The sequence below is a fragment of the Budorcas taxicolor genome, chromosome 2 (genome assembly GCF_023091745.1).
Source record: "Budorcas taxicolor isolate Tak-1 chromosome 2, Takin1.1, whole genome shotgun sequence".
Lineage (NCBI taxonomy): Eukaryota > Metazoa > Chordata > Mammalia > Artiodactyla > Bovidae > Budorcas > Budorcas taxicolor.
In genome coordinates this window covers 59,384,639-59,408,923 of record NC_068911.1, presented here as the reverse complement: position 1 = coordinate 59,408,923, position 24,285 = coordinate 59,384,639, and the positions used below count along the sequence as shown (strand labels likewise).

The following is a 24,285-nucleotide window of genomic DNA, read 5'->3' as shown; positions in this document are numbered from 1 at the left end:
AAAAGAAATTAAGTCAAAGAATGAATGACATCAGAATAACTGGCAAAAATTTGTGAAATGTAGACTTTAAAATATTAATCTTACATATTATATTTGCATAATTACTCATAGCTTCAACTATTTCAATATATGTCAATGGATAAGAAGACACTAGCACTGCACTGATAAAGTTTACAAGAAGACATTAGCTGAACTTTATTATGGTTCAACTCAAAATATTCAAACATACAGTCTGAAAGTCAGCTGAGTGGCTCAGATGGTAAAGAATCTGCCTGCAATGCAAGTGACCCAGGTTCAATCCCTGGGTCAGGAAGATCCCCTGGAGTAGGGAATGGCTACCCACTCCAGTATTCTTGTCTGGAGAATTCCAAGGACAGAGGAGCCTGGTGGGCTACAGTGCATAAGGTCACAAAGAGTCAGACATGATTAAGCAACTAACACCTCCACTTTTCACTTTCAAGAGGCATTAAAACACTCGAACATGTTAATTCACATCTGACCTGAATTTTGCTTTGTTAATATCCCAAAGCATATTATTTTTATTTTATGTTAATAAGTCATTGAAATTCATTTAACTAACACAAGCCAAAGCATAAAACCCTGCTAATTTTCAATATAGCTCTGAAAAGACAATAAAGGCTCTGAAAAGCAATAAAAATCATGTAAAATATAAAGCTTTAATTTAAGGAACTACTAATTATCATTAGTTATAAATGTCAATTGCAAACCTGAACTGGTTTTCACCTCTTGGATATTACTGCGATACTGCACTTTTAAAATGAGTGCTACTAGCCTTTGACTCTACTCAGTACTAAAATTTTTTTAGGACCTCACCGTAAGTACGCTATAGGAGGAGTGAGCTGGAAATCCATGAAAGTCATATAGAATGTCAGAGGTTTTGTCAGAGTCATTTGTATTTAAAAGATGTAAAATAACGGGCTTCCCTGACAGCTCAGTGATGAAGAGTCCATCTGCAGGAGACATGGGATACCACACACCACGGAGCAACTAAGTTGGTGAGCCCCAACTATTGAGCCTGTGCTCTAAAGCCGGGGAGCCCCAGTTTCTGAGCCCTTGTGCCCTAGAGCCCGTGCTCTGCAAAAAGGGAAGCCACCGCAAAGAAAAGCCTGCACACGGCAATTAGAGAGCAGCCCTGACTCACCACAACTAGAGAAAAGCCCGCACGCAGGAACAAAAACCCAGCATAGCCAAACATTTAAAAATAATAACATTAAATACCAAAATCACATCAACTGACCCAAAGGGAAAGCGTTTGTGTTACTGAGAGCGGGGGCCATGCCCCAGGACCTCCCAGGCCCTGCAGCAGAAGAGTCTGCTCGTCTAAAGGAGAAGTAGTCTCTTGGCTCCGGTCCACTGCATCATCCAGGAGGCAGGCTTAGAGGACCACATCTTCTGATTTTTCTAGGGAAGCCACAGGACCTGCTTTGGGGATAAGTCTCCTAACTTATAAACATTAACAACCAGCATTCGATATATTTACAAATTCTTTTTGCCAAACAGAACAGCCTACAAGGCATAATCAGCAGAGGTTCCTGGTTCCCTAAGTTCAGGAAGCTCCAGAAGCTGGTGGATCCTGAGGCTGAGAACACTGTCTCCATCAGCTGCCTCCACCGTGTTCTCAGTCTTTCAGCCCCAGCACCTAGGTGGGGTTCAGGGCTAAGGCTGCACATAGCCTGGGCAATCCAAGGTCCATCCTAACTAGAAGAAATTCTATGATATGGGATATGACCCAGGTCATGTTTGGCTGGGAATATTATTTTATGTCTGAACTGATTCCAGCAGCCATCAGTACAGCCACTGATTCAGAGAAAAGTGATTACACCCACTGAGCACCAACTTCATGTCATATAACATATTGGCTCTATTCTATTAAATTCTTAAAAATCTGTAAAATAGGCATTAGCCTCATCTTCATATATGGGGAAGCCAAGGTTTGATTTGAATCTTATCTGTATGATTTCAAAGACCTCTACCTTTTCAAACATTTTGTGGACTTAACTCCTGGTTTTATGCCTGTCTACCAACCAAGAGTGTGTGGCCTAAAAAGCTCATGTAAAGTCATCCAACATATCTAACTGAGCACAAACAACTTGCCTCTTCCATATCATATGGTAACATTTGACCCCTGGAATCCTGCATGCAGTTAAAGCACCGTGTACATGTTAACTCTAACTGCTAGAGTTAGTAGAAATGAGGCTTTCTCAGGACACACATGTGAGTTGCTCAGTCGGGTCCAACTCTTTGTGACTCCATGGACTGTAGCCTGCCAGACTCCTCTGTCCATGGAATTCTCCAGACAAGAATACTGAAGTGGGTTGCCATTCCCTTCTCCAGGGGATCTTTCTGAAACAGGGATCAAATCCAGGTCTCCTGCATTATAGGCAGATTCTTAACTGTCTGAGACACCAGAGAAGGACGTATAGGAATATGCTCTACTACAAAAACCTTTGAAATATTGTCATAAGGCATTCTGTGTTAGATATTTTGAAACTAAAACAAATGATAATTACAGTAATAAAGTAACAGTGAACAATTACTATGTATCAGACATTGTCAGCACTGTCCATGTATTAATTTATTTAATTTGAACAATAACTACACACACTATACACTTTTACTCCCAATTCACAGATTTGGAAAATAAGACATAAAAAGATTAAGCAACTGTTCCAAGGTCATACCATGGTAAGTTATAGAATGAGATTGTGAAATAAGACAAGTTGGTCTTAGAAACTACACTACTATTTGATATGTTAGACTCCTTTCTTACATAGAAGACCCAATGAAAATAGCCTTATGAGCGTTCTATTATTTTGGAAATCAGTTTAACAGTAGAATCACTGTGCAATTAATAAGAGAAAAGAACTTACTTATGTTGACAAATACTAGATCATTAAGATCCTCTTGAGATATAGTTACCCAACCTAGGGAATATACTCAATATAAACATAAAAGAGTCTAGCTATAAAAAGAAAAGGCAAAAAAAAAAAAAAAAAAAAAAACACCTTTTAAAATGGGTTCATTTAATCACACTTAAGAGTTACCCTAAAACGTAACCCTTTGGAAGCAGTACACTTTGTGTTTTCAGAATAAACTCTTTCATGCCTGACCAAAAGTAAAGCTTTGCTATCTAGAAAAGCACAATTGGGAGCTAATATCTCATTTCTCTTTATTAAAAGTGATAAAAAAATATAAATGGGTGTCTGTGTATTTGTCTATCAACCCATATCATTATTAAAATGTTAATTATTGGATTTTCAACTTAAATTTTTTCTTGAGAAGAGATACTTTTTAACCTTACTTACTAATACAGATATCACAGTGGTGATAGAATGTCATTGTAAGCCAAATAATACCTAGATTCTCATAAATTCAGATGAAGGAAAAAACTAATTCAACAAATTAAAGTTTTAAAATGCTGTGAAACCAAATAATAAAATATTAGTATATGTATCTTGTCTGGAAAATTCCATGGACAGAAGAGCCTGGCAGGCCGCAGTCACAAAGAGACAGCACACGCAATATATGTGTAATTGCATAAGAGCTACAGATTAGCTTAACCCTTTTCACACATACAAACACAACTGTTTCTGCTTCAAGTCTATGCATCCGATATTACTCTTTTCTTTGCCTTTATAAAACTTCCTGTTCATGCCCAGTATAGAGGAGGCAATATGGAAACTGACAGGGTTTCCTCGGTGGCTCAGATGATAAAGAATCTGCCTGCCATGCAGGACACCTAGGTTCAATGCCTGGGTCAGGAAGATCCTCTGGAGAAGTGAATGCCTACCCACTCCAGTGTTCTTGCCTGGAAAATTCCACAGACAGAGGAGCCTGGCAGGCTACAGTCCACGGGGTCGCAAAGAATCGGACAGAACTGAAAACACATAATACATGGAAATGGATGCTCCTGCAAACTCCAGCAGTGGATCTGAGAGTGTTTGCTGGAGCACACTGGAGTTGCATACCAGCTGTCATGAGGACTGATACACTGTTTTTGCTGGCAGTAGGAATATGTCACGATATGTCTTCATAAAACATATGCAACTCATCAAAAACAACTTCAAAATCTTAATAATCTTCTTAAACATTATTTACTGAATCATTTTGCTTTTGAATAATATCATAGAATTTCTCTAGGATCTTAATCTCTGGTCTATGTCTAAAATCCCTAAAGTGATTTCCTTCTCACTCCCTATCAATAGCTCTAGTAGAGACAGGCAGAGATGCCTCAGGCTGAAGTTGAGCCCCTCTTCCATCAAAATACCAAAGAATCCTGGGGTTACCTCATCCTGTCCTTGAGTCTTTTATATCAATTTCTCAAAAAGTACTCCTACAACTACTCAAACAGATTCAGGAACAGGGTGCTCATGAATGTAGTGTGTTCCACTTTCAAACAATTCTACTTGTTAGAGAATTGTTCTCTGGAAGTGCCTATAGAAACTGTTTCTACTGTTCTCCTCATATTTATGCCTTTCTATGTAATTCTAGTAGAATGACTTAAAATGACCATTTTATTAAGATAGGTATCCCAACCACCATTTTAGCTCCTGCTGAAATAACTGGACTCAAAAAACCAAATGAACTATTTAAAGGATCTTAGAAACAGAAGACGTCCAAAAGAAATCTTAAATTATTATAAATCCTAAATTAATTGGCATGCGATAAAGTGAAATCACTGGAGCTCAGTTAACATAATGGCTAGGTAAACTATTTGGTGAAAAAAAATATAGGTAATAACTAAAGGTTCTACAGATCTTGTAGTGCCATACTGCAAAATACCACCACCTGCCATGTGGAATAAATAAGAAGTATGTTCATGTAAAGAGAAAACATTATTCTGTTGCACTTAAGCTATAGTTTTTCATCATTCTGCAAAATTCTTCTTGATCCTTGCACAGTTAATTACCAATGGACCTTATTTATAGATAACACATTTCCCGGAACACTTCATAATGTTAATAGGCAAGACAAGGTGTAATACCTACAATATCTGTTATTCTTATTACATAACCATGTTTTAAAGCAAGAACTTATTTGCAATGCAACATCTCTTATACATTCACAAGCTGTGTTTCAGGACCATGTAGCAAATTAAGGTAGGTAGCTGGTAGGCATGATTCCCCCAATTACTTCTCTTAAATTGTATATTTGCAAGGCAATTTCCTAAATGTAGCCTATTAATCAATCTGTCGAGCACTGAGTATAAGGCTCTGCAGCAATCTCCTACCTCATATTCTTCATGCTCAATATTTATAGACCATCGCCATCTAGATTCACTCCCTTTGATTAAATTCCTTTTTGAAAAATTATGTCTTACTTACCAAACTTTCTTCTTCATCCAATATTTTTCCTCACCCCAAAATATTAAGTTTTTCTGAAAACTGACCTTGGTAATGCTCCAATCTGATTGCACCACTTTCCTCTCTAACACATTCTAATAATTTTTCAGGAGGAGTAAAGCCTTCCATTACAGTTGAAAGACCCAAATGCTCTTCCTGATACTGTGAGTCTATTGCTGCCCACCGCCACTGACATCACCATGTGACCGAATAATTCACATGCCTGCCACCTTTTAAAACTCTGAAACATCCACCCTTGCAAAAAATCTTCCCTAAAAGAATAAGCTTTTAGTCTTGTACATCAATCCAGCACTTTAGCAAATTGATTCACCTACATTTTTAAAATGTCAATTGAAATATATGTCACTTGCCTTGTTTCTAATGTTTGCATGCCAATGAAAAACTTCTACACATGCCAGCAATGTATTGCAAACAACACTTTCTAATGCCTACTATGAATAACACACTTATTTGGTAGCAACTAAATTATAGAAGATAAGTAAAATCAGCACATTCTTTTCATCCTAAAAATAATGCATTTGTTTTTATAAAATATTTACACTCAATCATAGCCAAATTAACCCAGGGGTAGCTACGAACACTATCAATAAATCTGCAAAAGAGGATCATAGTATAGTTATGCCATATGACCAATATATTATCTTCCATCAATGCTTTTCTAGATACTCACAGGGTTAAAGCCAAAAATTAAGAACTCTAGACACAAATATATGTTCATAAAGTAAGTATGAGGTAGCACACGGTAACTTCCCAATACTTATATTCACATCCCTCCTTCGGTGTTTCTATGCACAGTCCACTGAGGTAGAGGACTGTGCCATATTACATTACCATCATTAGCTGTTACTACACATATATGAATGAAATACAGCCCAATCACATGCATCACAAATAGTTAAAAACTGTAAGCTCCAAATATGTGACTAAAAACTAATGGAACTATTTAATAACATAAGCTCTATGGTATATATAGATGAAGAATACAACCTACCCATCAAATCCCTGTAGTTCGCATTCTTTGAGTAGTGACAGGGCATGCCCTTCATATTCTGTTACTATATTAGAAGAGAGAGAAAAAAAAAAAAAACGTAAAAGTTTTAAATGAATGATCTACACTTTTTAACTTGGTTTGGCAAAATAATATGCTAAACATATGGTCAGGTCGTAAAGCAAGATTTATTCTTGAATATTTACATTTTAATCATGGCAAGGAGGATTAAGTGTTACTTGCCCAATGTGTTTTATAGTTTTATGTAAAAGAGGGTCATATATTTATACCAACTACATAAGTCATTTGGGGATATCCCATTAGATAATTTATCTTGGTGCCTGTCAGTTTAGTGTTCCCTAAATAAGACACATTTCCTTTAAATCAGAAGCCTAGGAGCAGCAGTATTTTGAAAATAAGGCATATTAGCTGGCATCAGATAGTCAATGTTAAATCGCTTTGGCAACCTTACATGAATAAATTACTTGAAAGGTTAGTGCAAGATTTACATACTAGAAGAATGTGTGTCTGGAACTGCTAGACTAAAAAGAGGAGGAGTTGGATGTGAAAATGTGAAGCCAAGCCAACGCCAATGATAACAGACCCAACGCCAAGGAGGGTGGCGCGCAGGCCCACCAGAGCCCAGATTCTCCGAGGAAATGAATCTGTCACTCCCTATCGCTGTCTCTACAGTCATGATGCCCTGTACAGTATTGCAAATGCCAGTGAAGACAGGATAAACTGGCACACTGCAGATGGCACCACGCGGTCCAACCGCATTTAGCATTTTCTGGGGCAGCTCTGCCAGAAGAGACAGCCCAGCTGTATCCACCCATCAAAGATTTCTGCTGACTGAGATGACACTGCAGATGGATTTTTTGTGTAAGAATGTGCATCATTATATGCGAGATTACATTAATCTTTCATGCCTGTCTGTCCCTGGTGCCAGCATGGTTCAAGCTTTTCCTACAATGTTTTTAGATATTGTTAAAAATTATTAGTCTTGGTGTCTAAAAGAATCATTCTGTACCCAGCAGCATTACATTGTAATTTTCCCACAGCTTATTCAAATGCTGTTAACATTCACAGGAATAAAACTTCTCTATTAAATTCTATTTAACAGAAAGTGACAAGAAAACAGAATATAAAATATCAACATTAATAAACAGGTTATCATCCATGACTGTGTGCTGATCATTCATCTGTAACTTCAGTAAGTAGCTGCAACCTTAAAAGCAAAATAATAAAGTATCTTACAAACACACATTAAGAATAATTAAGGGTATTAGGGAAGAAATATTTATGCTAAGACTCAGTTTATCAAGTCTTGGTTTTATTCCAAAGATTGCTTTGGTAAAGCTTTCCACATCCAAAATAAAATTAGCCTTAAAAATATCTTCTGGTTAAATGATATTTCTACTTACCAAAAAATCTGAAATAATAGTCTATTTCTTCCTTTCATCTTGCAGGGGAAATGTGTATGTGTGCACATGCTAAGTTGCTTCAGTCGTGTCTGACTCTACTCGACCTTACAAACTGCCGCCCACCAGGTTCCTTTGTCCATGGGAATCTCCAGGCAAGGATATTGGAGTGGGTTGCCATGCCCTCCTCCAGGGGATCTTTCCAACCCAGGGATTGAACACATGTCTCCTGAAATGGCAGGCAGATTCTTTACTATGGAACCACCTGGGAAGCCCCGTGCAGGAGTAGAAGGAATCAAAACGTGTATTTATACACGATATTATGGGCTCTGGAAGCAGAAAGAGCCAGATTCAAATCACTCCAAATAAACAACAACATGGGCTGCCAGGAAGCTGCAGTATCACAAGAAAGCAACTAGCCTCTTCTTTCAACTACATTCCTTTGACAATCTGACTGACACCTCTCTTATATAGGAAATTTGGAGTTTTCATTGTTTACCACTCTTTGAACACACAGTTCCCACTGATGGGATCCCTATACACCTCAACCTTCAGTTGAAATATTACTTCTTCAGAAAGACAATATTGGAGAAAAGTAATGTCCTGAGGTTGATATTGATTGGTGGTAAGGAAACAGGCTAAAGTTAAATCAGATGAGCTTTGATTCTAACATAAAAGATACGTTTCTTGGTTTGGTGAGAAAAGTCTGTAATGGGGTAAGATACTGAAATGCCATTTTCTTTTCTGTCTCGTAGGCACTTCAAACTTAGTAAGTTAAAGTAGCAGCCATCATTCTCACCTTCAAATACACTGCCTCTCCATTACACCATTCTTTCTAGGGTTCCATCATCCATTCCTCACTACCCAAGACAGGAAATGTCTTCTCTCTAGAGTATCCCTTTCTTTCACTCTCTGCAACCACTCTCTGCCCAAAGCCAGTTGTTCCTGCCTTTTCATTATGCTGCCGCATTCCAACATTCCTCAAGCCGATGCCCTAGACCCAGTCACCACAATTTCTAATGTGCAAACTACATCAGCCTTCCCTCCAGTCTCCCTCTATTTACCCACTCTAGCCAGAATGATATTTCTTAAGCATATGTTTGATCACACCTCTTCCCTACATAAACTCCACTGATGACTATTCATTGTCTGCAGGGATAAATTCCAACTCCCTAAGTGATATCCTAGTATTAGAAATGGATTGGTCATGTATATCCATCATAATTCAAGGGATAATAAAAAGAACTTTTCGCCCATAATTCTCTCTCTCTAGCTGGATCTGATTTGTGAACATTTACGATACAGATTTTTGTTAACATGTAGGTATAATAGGGAGGGAGTAATGCCTCAGCTGACTAGCATCTTTTTAACAGTTTTATCAGATCACCTAGCTTTCTGCTGGGTGAAATCAGGAGAAATAGGAGGTATCTCCATGGAAGGGAAGGCTTCAAATAGAGATATCAAGAGCCAAAGGGAAAGAATCCAAAGAAATTTGGTAAAAGTGTCAAAAGTTAAACACAAGATCCCAGAAGGAGGGAAAAAAGTGACAATAAACCCTACATTCTTGACAGCTCTGCGCAGGGTCAGACAGAGGATAAAATTATCTGGTGACAAAGCACTCCCATGGGCCCTGAGCTGGCAGAGATCAAAGCTACATTCAGAGAAGTGTCTTTGACCACGATAATGATGATGAACATAAGAAGGTCTAGGAGCTGTGTGACTATAAAGATTGACTGAAGAAAATGGAACTGCCTGTCTTGAACAAATGAGATCAAGGGAGTACATGATATCTGTTTTCAAATACCTCAAAGACTGTACACACAAGATGGGACACACTTATTTCATTTATTTTGTACGGTGGCGCTAGTGGTAAAGAACCCGCCTGCCAATACAGGAGACATAAGAGACACGGGTTTGATCCTTGGGTCGGGAAGATTCCCCTGAAGGAGACCATGGCAACCCACTGCAGTATTCTTGCCTAGAGAATCCCCATGGACAGAGGAGCCTGGCAGGCTACATCCACAGGGTCGCAAAGAGTTGGACAGAACTGAAGCAAGTTAGCAGGCACAAGAGATAAACATCAACAAGGAAAGTCACAAGGAGGCAAACATTAGCTCACAAGTTCTTCTTGCAGTTTACATTTCCCACAGACATTTGGCAAAGGGTCAAGTAGGTTTGCAATCCAGCTAATACTCTTATTCAACGTGCTAGGTGACTTTGGACTACATCAGCCCAGAAGAAAGAGCACCTGTCAGTAAGTGAGGACAAAGGAGGTGCCTTTTTCTAATATGTACAGGGGCACAGCGACTCTGAACTCCAGATGAGAATGCCCATCAGTATTGCCCAGCAGCAGCACGCACTGACTCCACCACATGATGCCCAGGCCCAGGCTGTGGAGTGCCCCAGGAGTGACACTTCTTCCGCTAGGAATGCCACACTCCTGTACTCCACCATAGGAGAGAAATTGAACTAGATGGCCTCCACAGTTCTTCCCAGGTTAATTTCTCAGCTGCCTTGACTTTTTAAATCTCATTGTTCTATGAGTTATCCTCTGATGTCCAGAATTCCTCTCACACCTTTAACAGTGTAATTCTTAGTCTGCTCTGCTTTGAGAGGAAGAGAAAGAAATGGTATCATATGCCAGATGGGCTTTCCACTCTTGCTTTTTGATTCATGTATCAAGTTATTAGGAATAAATAACTCTTTTTTAAGGTTCTTCCAGTTCTTCTGATAGGATTATTAGATAAGATACTGCATTGAAAGTAGCAGCAGAGGGGAGATGCTCCTTTAGCTCAACTATTTCAAAAGATGCCGATCTATATTTAGAAGGAGTTAGACTTTCAGCACTAACCAAAATGAAATGAATATACTATCATTAATGTGGTGAGAATCTTTTTTTTTTAAACAGGAAGTCTGTACCTTTTGACACCCTTCAACCCTTTCTACCCCACCACCAAACCTCTGGAAATCTGTTCTCTGTATCTACATGTTCTGATTTGTTTGCTTGGGGGAACTTTTAAAAATATTCCACATATAAGTGAGATCATATGGCTTTTGACTTATTTCACTTACCACAGTATCCTTAGGGTCCTTTTATATTTCCCCAAATGGCAAGATTTCCTTCTTCTCTATGGCTGAAAAGTATTCTGTGGTATGGCATGTACGTGTGTATGTGTGTATACACACACACACACACACACACACATATACATATACACACATTTTCTGTATCCATTCATCAATTAATGAACACTTAGGCTGATTACATGTCTTGGCTATTGTAATGAAAATAAAATGTAATGAAAAATAAAAACAAATATATACAAATGGGAACCTAATTAAACCTAAAAGCTTTTTCATAGCAAAGAGAACTATAAACAAGATGAAAAGACAACCATCAGAATGAGACAAAATATTTGCAAATGAAGCAAGTGACAAGGGATTAATTTCCAAAATATACAAACAGCTCATGCAGCTTAATACCAGAAAACAAAGAACTTGGTCAAAAAATGGGCAAAAGACCTAAACAGACATTTCTCCAAGAAGACATACAGATGGCCAACAGGCACATAAAAAGATATTCAGCATCACTAATTAGAGAAAGTGAAAGTGAAGTCGCTCAGTCATGTCCAACTCTTTGTGACCCCATGGACTGTAGCCCACCAGGCTCCTCCATCCATGCGCATCAAAACTATAGTGAGGTGTCACCTCACACTGGTCATTATAAAAATATCTACAAACAATAAATACTGGAGAGAGTGTGGAGAAAAGGGAATCCTTGCACATTGTGGGTAGGAATGTAAATTGATACAGCCACTATGGAGAACAGCACAAAGATTCCTTAGAAAACTAACAATAAAACTACCGCATGACCCAGCAATCCCACTCCTGGGCATATACCCAGAAAGATACATGTGCCCCAGCGGTCACTGCAGCACTATTTACAATAGCCAGAACATGGAAGTGACCTAAATGTCCACCAACAGAGGAATGGATAAAGATGTTGTGCATATATACAATGGAATATTATTTATCCATAAAAAAGAACAAAATTGTGCCATTTGAAGAGATGTGGATGGGCCTCGAGACTATCATACAGGGTGAAGAAAGTCAGAAAGAGAAGAATAAATATCGTATGTTAGTGCTTATATGTGGGATCTACAAAAATGGTACAGACGAACCTTCTTGTAAAACATGAACAGACACACAATATCGAGAACAAACGTACAGACACCAAGGGAGGAAGGGGAGTGGGATACACTGGGAGACTGACATATATCCACTTCTATGTATAAAACAAATACTAATGAGAACCCACTGTGGAGCACAGGGAACTCTATTCAGTGCTCTGCGGTGACCTAAATGAGAAGAAAATCCATAAAAGAGGGGTTATATGTACCCATGTAGCTGATTCACCTTGCTGTACAGCAGAAGCTAACACAACATTGTAAAGCAATTACATTCCAATAAAATTTTTTTTAAAGAAATAGTGCTGTAATGCATATGGGAGTACAGATATCTTTTGAGTCAGTGTTTTTGCTTCCTTTGGCTAAATACCCAGAAGTGTGGAATTGCTGGAGCATATGGTCCATGTGTGTGTGCAGTCATGTCTGACTCTTTGTGACCCTATGGACTGTAGCCCACCAGGCTTCTCTGTCCATGGAATTTTTCAGGCAAGAATACTGGAGCTGGTTGCCATTTCCTCCTCCAGGGGATCTTCCCAACCCAGGGACTGAACCTGCACCTTCCGCATTGGCAGGTGGATTCTTCACCACTGAGCCACCTCGGAAGCCCTTACAATGAATACATCTTGTTACAAGTTTTACATCATGCCTCATTATACAGCACTCTCTTAATGAATTCATCATCATATAGAATTTATCACATAATTCATAGTCCATTTGGACTCAGTGGTGCACAGAACATATATTAAAACAGTGGTCACACTGGACATGCAGAAAATTTGTACTGTTTTACTCTTTCATAAAAGATACTTTTTAAAAGTGTGAGTTGAATCTTATTATTACATAATTTATAAAATTAAAATATGCCACATTATGACCATGTTTCTATAGCACTTGACAATATACAAGGTAGTTTTAAATATACAACCTTATTCAAACTAAAAAATTATACAGTGAGATAGGCAGGATAAAATTTTTCAGATAGCCACATGTTTATTGTGTCTTTCACATAAAATAGGAAACATTTTAAAAATATAAATATGAAGCCAATATACATACCCAAATGGTTTCATAAGCAAAAGATGTAATTTTATAATTTTGCCTGCAGCAGGTGTGTTAGGCAGCTAATAATTAGCCATTCTGAACAAATACATAAATAAATTCTAAATTTGCATTTATGTAATATTCTAATTTTATTTTATGTTAAACTAAATATAATATTTGATAACATTTAAATTTTAGGGGAAAAAGCTTCTAGACATAATATTTTTCTCTCCAATACGATTATTAAAAAGGAAAGCACATTCTTACCATTTCCTCTACCTTAGTTCAAGCCTCGTAGGCTGGTTTTCTTTCCTCCAATGTCTCCCTCATGTTTTCTGATCTTTATCCTGATGACATAATCATCTTTGCTAAACTAAATTACAACACCATGATAAAAAATGTGCAGCACCGCGGGATCAATGCACAAACAGTAAACTCCTAATTGTAGCACTAAAGATTTATCCTTACTCTGGACTCAGACTTCCTCTTGTGTGCCTTGTTGGGAGCCTTCCCAACTTCATTTCAGGTGCCCTCAGCCTTTAGGAGAAGGGGGTCCCACTGCATCTCCTAGGAAGGGTCTTGCTGCCTAAGAAAGTGCTCCCGGTACAGCATACATAATACATTAGGACAGTCAAATTAATAAGAAAAAATTTTAATCCTCATTCAGGATTAAAACATGTTGAATCTCTCACATATGCACACCTCTTCCCATCCCACTAGGTTTCAATGAAGAAGAACCAAATTCATTGGCAACCATTTTACAGTGATGGAAAGGACCATATTTAAGATGAAGCCAAGGTTAATGAAAGAAATACCAAAATACTATGGACACAGCACACACAGGCATACCCATCCATCAAGTCACGAGATGTAGGTTTTAAACCTTATTTACATTGTGAGACTCATCTCCCTTGGTTGTAGCTGAGCAAAGCCAGGTCACTCTGGGCACCTTCCTCGGGAACTTATAACTGGGACTAGGAGATTCCAAGTGCATTCTAGTCTTGCATCCTGAGTAGGCTTATGCAACACTCTTCATCAATTAAAATTCACCACACATTTATATTATCTGTTTAGTGTAAATAGAAACTGCTGCTGCTGCCAAGTCACTTCAGTCGTGTCCAACTCTGTGCGACCCCATAGACGGCAGCCCACAAGGCTCCCCCATCCCTGGGATTCTCCAGGCAAGAACACGGGAGTGGGCTACCTAAAAGTAAAACCAGCAAACTGAAGGTATGATTAACAACAGCATCAACCCTCCTGACCTCATCCCCTTAGGAAAAATAAGAGTCTCTAAGAAATCAAAGCAGCTCCCTGGTGGTCTAGTGGCCAGGATTCAGTGCTTTCACCGCCACGGCTGGGGTTCAATTTCTGGTTACGGAAATCTTTGGGCTTCCCTCATAGCTCATAGTTGGTAAAGAATCTGCCTGCAATGCAGGAGACCCAGGTTAGATTCCTGGGTTGGGAAGATCCTCTGGAGAAGGAAATGGCAACCCACTCCAGTATTCTCGCCTGGAGAATCCCATGGATGAGGAGCCTAGCAGGCTACAGTCCATAGGATCACAAGAGTTGGACACAACTTAGTGACTAAACTACCACCGCCAAGCAATAAAGGAATTTGGTCATCAAATTTTAACAGCTGAAAGAATTTTACTATCTTCTGTCTATGAACTTCAGCATTATTAAATTTCTGTTTTCCTGCAAACAAACCTAAGCTCCTCTCTTGTTTAGACAATGATTTTAAGCTGCTGGCTTCTCCAAATTCATCTAAATCAGCTGTTAAGTGCTGAGTTTTGACCCAACCAGCAGGGGTCAGAGTCAGAACAAAAACCACTTAATGAAGGATCTCATGGAAAATATCTAACATTTAAGTGAGCAAAAATCAATCACTGCTGAACTGCAGAAATAATGTGCAAATAGCCAGCATCTCAATGAAATACTAAAACATGTACAGCCCCCTTAAATATGATATCTAATAACTTTTAAAGTCTGAAAAAGGTCTAAAGAGACAAGAGTGATACTCTAATAAAAAATAATACAATTGAAACAAGATAATTGAATTATAATCCTGTAGCTGGCTGCAGTAAATTATCAAAGCACATAAACAAGCTTTAGATATTACAAGTAGTTTCCTAAATTTGACTCAAGAACAAACTCAAGGTTATCTTGCTTCCTCAAGTATGATTTTTTTTTAAAGGCGAAATTATGTTCTGAAAATACTTACTTGTTACATCAGTCTTTATTCCCGCAATCTTCAACAGTGGTTCAACCTTTTCATAATAGATCTGAGTAGCTTCCTTTTTGTGGCTTTGGGGGTTAAGGAGTATTTTTAATGACTTTGGTCTGTTTGAAAATTCTAAAAGGAAAATATGAAGACAGAAATTATAAACTCTCTGTCAGCACTTTCTTCTTTCCCTTTAAACCACACACTAAAGCCAGTTAGAATGTGATACACCTATTTAATTAGTATTTGCTATTTTTATTTGAAATCCTGGCAAGAGCTTTCCTGAATACAGCATTATTTTCAAACATTTCACATTCCCTAGCAATGAAATAGGAATCTCTCTCTTAAAGTTAAGTCCTGAGTTATAACAAAGCATTTTTAACCTATGAAGGAAGGTGTGAATGAAAACAACTTTGTGAATATTAGATGATTTTTATGTATACTTACCAAATCACCAATAATAGTGAATATATCCAATGTTTCTTAAGCACCTGTTTCTGGGTGGAGGGGGCGGGGGAAGCAATAGACTGTAACAAATAGGAAAGCCCATTTCCTCTCCTTGGATAAATATGCTCATTATTGGAACTGGGTATTCCAGTGACCCCAGGGCTGACCTGCTGGTGAGCTCAGGGTGGAGGATTCGGGGCTAGGTCAGGGCCAGCTCCAGAGCAATGCATGCTGGGAGCTAAAAAGAGGGCTTAGGTCAGAGTTCAAACCTGAAAGAGGGCCAGAGGGAAAGAACTCTTCCCTGGGGAACTGGAAAAGCAACGTCTCTCAGCGGGATCGGGGGATATGGTGCTGCCTCACAGTTGGAGCTGAGATTTGATACTACAATTTTCTGGGCTTGCAAGATGCTTATCACTTAGAGCCCTGTTGGAGCAGGTGCAAAGCAAATTTTCTGTTGTTAGGAAGGGGCAGGAGGGGACAGAGGAGCCAGAGGAAAGCTGACGACTATTTCTTTCGTGGTAAGCTGCTCTCACTGGGCCATGCTTCAGGGTTAGAAAAGCAGTTACTAGCATCCATTTTTAATGAAACTGTTACAAAAGCCAAAAGAAAAATGCCCATTACACTCATGTCAGTTTTGGGGCCTCCGGCAGAGACAATATTTTCTTACCATAATTGATATAATAAAAAATGTTCAACGAATCACACTGTTTGAATTCAGGGAGAGTCTTGGCTGAGGACCGGACAGGACGATGCTGAACTCCTTGTTTTTCTGTAATTGGCTCTGGGCTCCTGTTTTGCTGAGAGGTCTCTGCCAATCTGCTAACTATACAGTCTTGAAACCTCAAACTCCTTTTCCCCCCTTTCAATCAATTCCTACATTCAAATGAGTGCCCCGATTTGCGTGGTGATAACTGTTTGCTTCCATGCCTCTGCCCTTCCTGGCCGTCTCTCTCTGGCTACTCACAGGTGTCTTGCAGCATCCCCCTTCCACTACATCCTCAGACCTTCCAGCTCCCAGCAGCCCTGCACTGGTTCAAAGCTCCAGGGCCTATCTCTGCCTGAGGAACAAGCCTGAACCCCTGAAAATGACATCCAGAACCTTCCCCAACCAGCTCCAACCTATCCTCTCTCCTTCCTTTCACACAGATTCAAGAAATACTTATTGAGCATTTGTACTGAGTACAGGGAAGAGGGGAGGTGATTCATATGTGGCTCATGCTTCAAAGGGGGAAGACGAATCCACAAACAGAAACAGTACAGGACAGAACAGATCTGTTAACACAGAGGCACAAAGTGCCCTGGGAGTGCAGAGAGGAGGGTCTTATTAAAGATCTGTAAAAGGGCTTCTGGAGAAGGTAGCATCTGAGTAAGGCTCTGGGCTCACGCTGCTGTTTCCCACCACTTGCAATTCCCTCCTGCCTCACACCTCATCCTCTCCCTTCCCCCAAACAGCAAAAGGAGGGACAGGAAGAAAATACCAAAGTGTGAGACCTGCACAGAAAATGCTAGAAGCAAACTGAGTGCAGAGGGTTTTCTGTTTCAGTCCAGCTTCCCCTTCATGATCTCGACCCACTGTATTACTTGCTGAACACCAGGTGTGTCCAGTCTCCCTCCATTCAGGCTCCCTTTCCACTCCACCTCATCCCCAACCCTGTGAAAAGGCGACCACTTTTTCATAGCTCACTTCAAACACCACTTCTTCACTGAAGCCTCTCCTGATCACCAACAGATTTACCTCTCAGGCTTCCTACTCCTAGGTTATCTATCCTCTGTCCATCTGTTATCTATTTTTCATATCATTTGTACAAAAATCTCAGATAAAAGACTCAGTGTCTCAGGATTCCCACTGGCCAAACCTGGGGCAACATAAAATGGAATAAAGACAGTAACATACCATGCATACTATGGGGCACAATTTACAACAGCTAGAACATGGAAGCAACCTAGATGTCCGTCGACAGATGAATGGATAAAGAAGTTGTGGTACATATACACAATGGAATATTACTCAGCCATGAAAAGGAACACATTTGAGTCAGTTCTAATGAGGCGGATGAACCTAGAGCCTATTATACAGTGAGGTAAGTCAGAAAGAGAAAGAGAAAGATTGTGTACTAACACATATATACAGAATCTAGAAAGATGGTACTGAAGAATTTATTTGCAGGGCAGCAATGGGGCTTCCCTGGTGGCTCAGACGTTAAAGCGTCTGCCTGCAATGCGGGAGACCTGGGTTTGATCCCTGGGTTGGGAAGATTCCCCTGGAGAAGGAAATGGCAGCCCACTCCAGTATTCTTGCCTGGAGAATCCCATGGACGGAGGAACCTGGTGGGCTACAGTCCACGGGGTCGCAAAGAGTCGGACACTACTGAGCGACTTCACTTTCACTTTCTTTCACTTTCAATGGAGAAACAGACATAAGAGAACAGACTTATGGACACGGGGAGAGGATGAGATGTATAGAGAGAGAAACATGGAAACTTATATTACCATATGTAAAATAGATAGTCAACAGGAATTTGCTGTATCTCTCAGGAAACTCAAACAGGGGCTCTGTATTAACCTAGAGAGGTGGGGTGGGGAGGAAGACAGGAAGGAGGTTCAAGTGGGAGAGGATATATGTATACCTATAGCTGATTCATGTTGAGGTCTGAAAGAAAACAACAAAATTCTTAAAAGCAATTATCCTTCAATTAAAAAAATAAATTTAAATTTAAAAAACCCCAGGAACCATGTTTCTTTAAAAACAACAACACTAAATACACACACAAAGAAAGAAGGAAAAACCGTCTTATAGAAGAAAAACAATAAATATAGAAAAATTAAAGAGTTAGAAAATCAATATTTTTGACCATTATAATAATGATGGATCTAAGCAAGAATCAGCAATGGATGCTAAAACCATCAGTAATGACAGTCAGTTGTGGAACAATATATTTACTTATTCTTAAACTCTGTCCCTCCCTATCCTTCTATTTACAGAAGATAAAGAGGATATTTACAGCAGGGAAAACTGGCAGACACCTCCTCAGTCAAGCAAGCAAAGTTAACAACACTCTGAGTGATACAGACAGACACACATGTCTCACGTATGCCAGGCACAGCACTAAGACACGCAACCTGTGTGGGACTTGTGCCCGAGTGCATAATGTGGACCTGATATGATGAAACACTCAAACCCAAGTGGAAGGGTATTCTCAAAATACCTGCCTTAGACTTCTCAACGCTGCCAAGACTATGAAAGACAAAAGCTGGGGAACTGTTCCAGATTAAAGGAGTCTGAAGAGACAACAACAAAATGAGGTATGTGATTCTGGATCAGGGTCAATACAAAACTGCCATGGGCAGTATTCGTGTCCTTTAATGAGGAAAGGCTAAGCAGATCAATCTAAGGCTCACTTTTATTAAAACATGACAAGGACTAGAAACTTGTTCTCAGCTCCAGACAGTCCAGACTAAGATCTAGTTAAATTTCCCCTTACCTGGTATTTTTGTTAGAATACTCTCATTTCTCCAGCAGTAACAGACCAGTAAGAAAGGTGTCTAATCACCAGATGGGAGTGCCCAAATGCTGTCATACAAACCAACTTTTCTTCCCCCCTCCCTCTTCCTATATCATGACTGTGAAGGAATAAACATTCATGGAAATGAAAAACAGTCATTTTGGCTTGAGGATAAGCACATTCTAGCTCAAGGCTTGTAGACTTTAAATGTAAATATATAAACGTACATGCTCTACAGCCCATCCAATCTTTGTGACACAAACCTAAGGCAGGAAAGGGGCTAAATTTTTTTAAAAGACTTTCTAAAAGGATTTAAGCAAAATAAGTTTATTTAAAGCCTCAGTTAATAATAGTAATGAAAACTAAATTAATCAGAAATGTCCTTAGGCATTCTGGTCAATCAAGGGGTTTTTAAATACATGTCAACAAAGCTGATTTTTTTTTTAACCAGATCATGTATTCGTTTTCTCATTTCTCTTTTTCTTTCAGATGAACTTAATATGATGTCTATGAAGCTAAAGTCTAAGTATACATGAATTAGGTAACAATTTGATATCAAAATTTAGAAATCAGAATGGAGATTTCTACCCAATAAAGTAGGACTTTTTAATGTCCTTAAGAGATATAACTGCAAAGGTCCCAACCATCTCTCCATCCACACTCCTTCCTCAAGCCTCCTCCTATTCCATTCATTTTCTTGAATTCCTATGTGCCTTCTGCCACAGTGCCCTTGCACCTGCTCTCCCCACGAGCTGCCCACCTGCACCATCTGCCACCGTAGCCACTTTGCTCAGTTAACCTCTTCTTTTGTTTTGATCTTGCCTCAGTTATCACTTTCTGGGGAAAGCAGGAAAGCTTATCATGACCTCCTTGGCTTGGTGACTTCAGCTAGGTCATTTCCCCCTTATCATTTATTCTCACAAATCAATGTACTTCCCAATCTTGATTATTATATACCATTGTAACTTTACATCTATTTATTAGTTAATCTTCCATATTAGACTGGAAACTCTCTTGGTTTGTCTCCAAGATTTTGCTCATGAAGAATCATTCCACAGGGCAAAATAAAGTGGTGTCTGGAGTTGAAGAGCGTGGGGGATGGTGTCAGGCTAGTGGGTACACAGAGAGGGCCTTAGAGGGATGAAAGTCTAGTTGATGAAGGACCTCAGGCAGCAATACCGTGTGTGAACGATAAAAGCTGTGTGCAGCAGTTAAGACTGGAGAGCACAGTGGTGTTGGGAGGAATCTTACCCCAAGCACATAGAGCTCTACGGATTTTGTCCCTTCTCCAGTCAAAGTCAAAGTCAGGGAAGAAGTAAAGTCGCTACAGGTGTTCCAAAGCCTCTTTCCTGCTGAGTTAACCATCCAGTGTTGGAGTCTGAATCCAGGTCTAAGGCTCTTGGTTACACTCTTCACCAAGTGACCTCAATACAAATGTCTCTGTATTTGAGAACCACACACACAGTAGTTTTCTGTACAGATTAAAATACACACACTGTACTCTGAGAATTCAAAATCTCATTAGTTACCCAGTTCCCTTCCTGAGAGACAACTACTGGCACCACTGAGAATCTATTCTGTGCACATATTTAAATGTATGTATATGTTCAGTGACTTTTTACATAGATGGCAGCATCCCAACCTATTATTCTGTGCCTTGCTTTTCCTTTTACAATATTTTGGAGATGATTCCATACCACTATAGAGTGCCATCTTAGTTTATCTAGAGCTGCTTAGTTTTCTTCGTATGAACCTCAATTGAATTAACTGGTTCCCTGGGGATAGGTATTCAGGTTGTTTCCAATCTTCCTTTACTGCAAATAATGCTGCAATAAATGTCATTTTGCATCTGTTTACAGAAAACTGCAGAGCAAAACTCTAGAAGGAGAATCACTAGATCAAAGAATATGGACCCTTGAGAGTGTATACTGCCAAATTACTTGCCATAGAAACAAATCAGGGTTGTGACCAAAAAGAAAGTAAATGCTAGAGTAAAAGTACTTGATCTTAAGCCTTGGCTCCTCCATTTGCCAAACTGTGTGACTTTGGGTTATTGTCTAACTTCTCTGTTCTTCAGTTTCCTCATCTGTAATAGGGGCTAGTAAGAGTACCATTCACAAAAGGTACATGTGATGATTAAATAAGTGAATATAAAGTACTTAGGAAAGTGCATGACACACAGTACTCAGTACACCACCAGGAACTTAGAGAGTCTGTTTTCTTACACCCTTGTAAGCCTGCATATTTTCAATTTTTTTGATCTTTGATAATCTGAAGGATAAAAAACTGCATATCACTCTAATTTCAATTTACATTTCTCTTATGGGGGGGGGTGAGAAATACTGAAAATGTTTAACAGCCGCTTTTATTTTTGCATGAGCTATCAGTTTATATCATTATCCAATCTTTAAAAAGAATCTTTGTATTCTCTGAGATGTTAATTATAGTAGTGCTCCATACAGTAAGAAAAATCAACCTTTTGTTGATGGATTACAAACATTTTCCCCAGTGTGTCATTTAGTGATTTTCATTTATGCTGTTTTCTTTGTTAAAAGTTTTCATTTTTACGTGCCTGTATTTGAATATATCACTTCTTTTATAGCTGCTGGGTTTTGTGCCATATTTAAAAACTCCCTTTGTGACAAAAAAAAAAACAACCAGTATTTTTCTAATAAGTTGATGGTCTCAATTTCATGTTTTATGAAAGCTGACCGTAACTTTTTCCCAGATTGCTATCTATCTATTCCCAACATCATTCATGACATAATCCATCTTTCTCCCACAGATTTCAAATGCCACTTTTTTACATATTAGGTTTCTGGATGTGTTTGAATGTAATCTAAGTGTCTAAGTGTTATGATACTGATTCATGTCAGTATCGTAACATTTTAAATATCATAGTTTCATAACACGACTGAATAGCTGGTACAGTTGGTCTCTCTTTACTACTTTTAAGAATTCCTATGTCTATTTTTACACATGATCTTTAAAATCAGTTGGTCTAGTATGAAAAATTCTACTGGCATTTTATTGAGATTATATTAAATATAAATTATCTTAAGGACAATAACACTTTTTGAGATCCAGTCTTTCTTTACAGAAACAAGGTATGCTTTTCCATTTTAAGTTTTCTGTGTCCCTCAGTGCCATGTTAAATGTTTGTCAGATGAATGCTGAACAAGTGTACGTTTTTCATCTTTTTGGTTACTGCCATCAATATGTTTCCAACTCCCATCTCTTTACTGAATATTAACAGCAAATATCAAAACTGTTTATTTCTACACCTAGCACTTAATTTTCTCATTGTTCATCATAGATTTCCTTTTATTCTCTTCGATTTTTCAAGCTAATAGTTATTTCACATTCAAATGATGGTACTTTCACTTTTCCCTTTCCAACTGGCAAATTCATTTTTTCTCTACTCTTCTTGCATTGGTTGGTTTCACCAGAAGAATGTGACTAACAGTGCTGATGAAGAATACTCTTGTTAGTTTCAGAGCTCAGTGGGACTCCTTCACATATTTCTTCATGGCTTTAAAATGAGATGTACACTCATTATCAGAGAAATGCAAATCAAAACCACAATGAGGTATTATCTCATGCCAGTCAGAAGAGCTGTCATCAAAAAGCCTACAAACAATAAATGCTGGAGAGGGTGTGGAAAAAAGGGAACCCTCTTACAATGTTGGTGGGAATGCAAACTGGTACAGCCACTATGGAGAACAGTGTGGAGATTCCTTTAAAAACTGGGACTAGAACTGCCATATGACCCAGCAATTCCACTGCTGAGCATACACACCAAGGAAACCAGAATTAAAGAGACACATGTATCTCAATGTTCACTGTAGCACTGTCTATAATAGCCAGGACATGGATGCAACCTAGATGTCCGTTGGCAGACGAACGGATAAGAAAGCTGTGGTACATATACACAATGGAGTATTACTCAGCCATTAATAAGAATACATTTGAATCAGTTCTAATGAGGTGGCTGAAACTGGAGCCGATTATACAGAGGGAAGTAAGCCAGAAAGACAAATACTGTATATTAACTCATATACATAGAATTTGGAAAGATGGTAACTGATCCTACATGCAGGGCAGCAAAGGAGACACAGATGTAAAGAACAAACTTTTGGACTCTGTGGGAGAAGGAGAGGGTGGGATGATTTGAGAGAATAGCATTGGAACATATACATTACCATATGTAAAATAGATAGCCAATGTGAGTATGATGCAAGGCACCCAAAGCCAGTGTTCTGTGATAACCTGGAGGGATAAGAGGGGGAGGGAGGTAGGACAGGGCTCAGGATGGATGGGACACATGTATAGCTATAGCTGATTCATGTTGGTGCATGGCGAAAATCATCAAGATATTGTAAAGTAATTATCCTTCAATTAAAATAAATTAATTTAAAATGAGATGTATATGGCTCAGATGGTAAAGAATCCACCTGTAATGAGGGAGAGCTGGGTTTGATCCCTGGGTTGGGAGGATCCCGTGGAGGAGGGCATGGAAACCCACTCCAGTATTCTTGCCTGGAGAATCCCCATGGACAGAGGAGTCTGGCAAGCTACAGCCCATGGGGTCGCAAAGAGTCGGACATGACTGAGCAACTAAGCACACATATTTATCATGCTCATAACATAGCCATCTCTCCTTATTTTATTAAGGGTTGCTTGACTCTCATAAGTAAAAGCAATCTATATTTTTCCTCTTTTGGACTTCATTGTCAGATGTTGGTATTAATTCCATGCAAGCTCTTTAATAAAATCTGGGAGTTTTCATTTTTTTCCTTTGCTCCAGAATAGTTTAAATAATATTGAAGTTTCTTAGTCCTTAAAGGTATGGGCATATTCATCTGAAAATGTCAGAGTTGGTGGGGTTTTTTTCGTTTTGGGGGTTTTAGAAGTAACAAAAAATTTCTACTTCTTTGGTTGTAATTCATCTGTTTACATTTTCTCTACCTCCTGGAGTCAGTTTGGCCATTTTTACTTTCCCGGCAATGTGTTTATTCATTTCATCCTGCTCCTAAGTGGCAGTCCAGGTTGCCTGCCAGTTTCCAGATGCAGTCCTCCTATTGAGTAGCAGA

At 39.0% G+C, this 24,285-nt stretch overlaps 1 protein-coding gene across 1 annotated transcript in view; it reads right to left on the bottom strand.

Moving 5' to 3' along the window:
• Positions 1-24,285, bottom strand: part of CERKL (ceramide kinase like) — a 127,055-nt gene that overhangs the window by 21,515 nt on the left and 81,255 nt on the right. Inside the window, exons 3-4 of the mRNA XM_052635884.1 lie at positions 15,243-15,374; positions 6,376-6,439 (exon numbers count right to left, since the gene is read on the bottom strand). Of these exons, the coding sequence (XP_052491844.1) occupies positions 6,376-6,439; positions 15,243-15,374 (196 nt within the window). The remainder of the gene's footprint in view (positions 1-6,375; positions 6,440-15,242; positions 15,375-24,285) is intronic.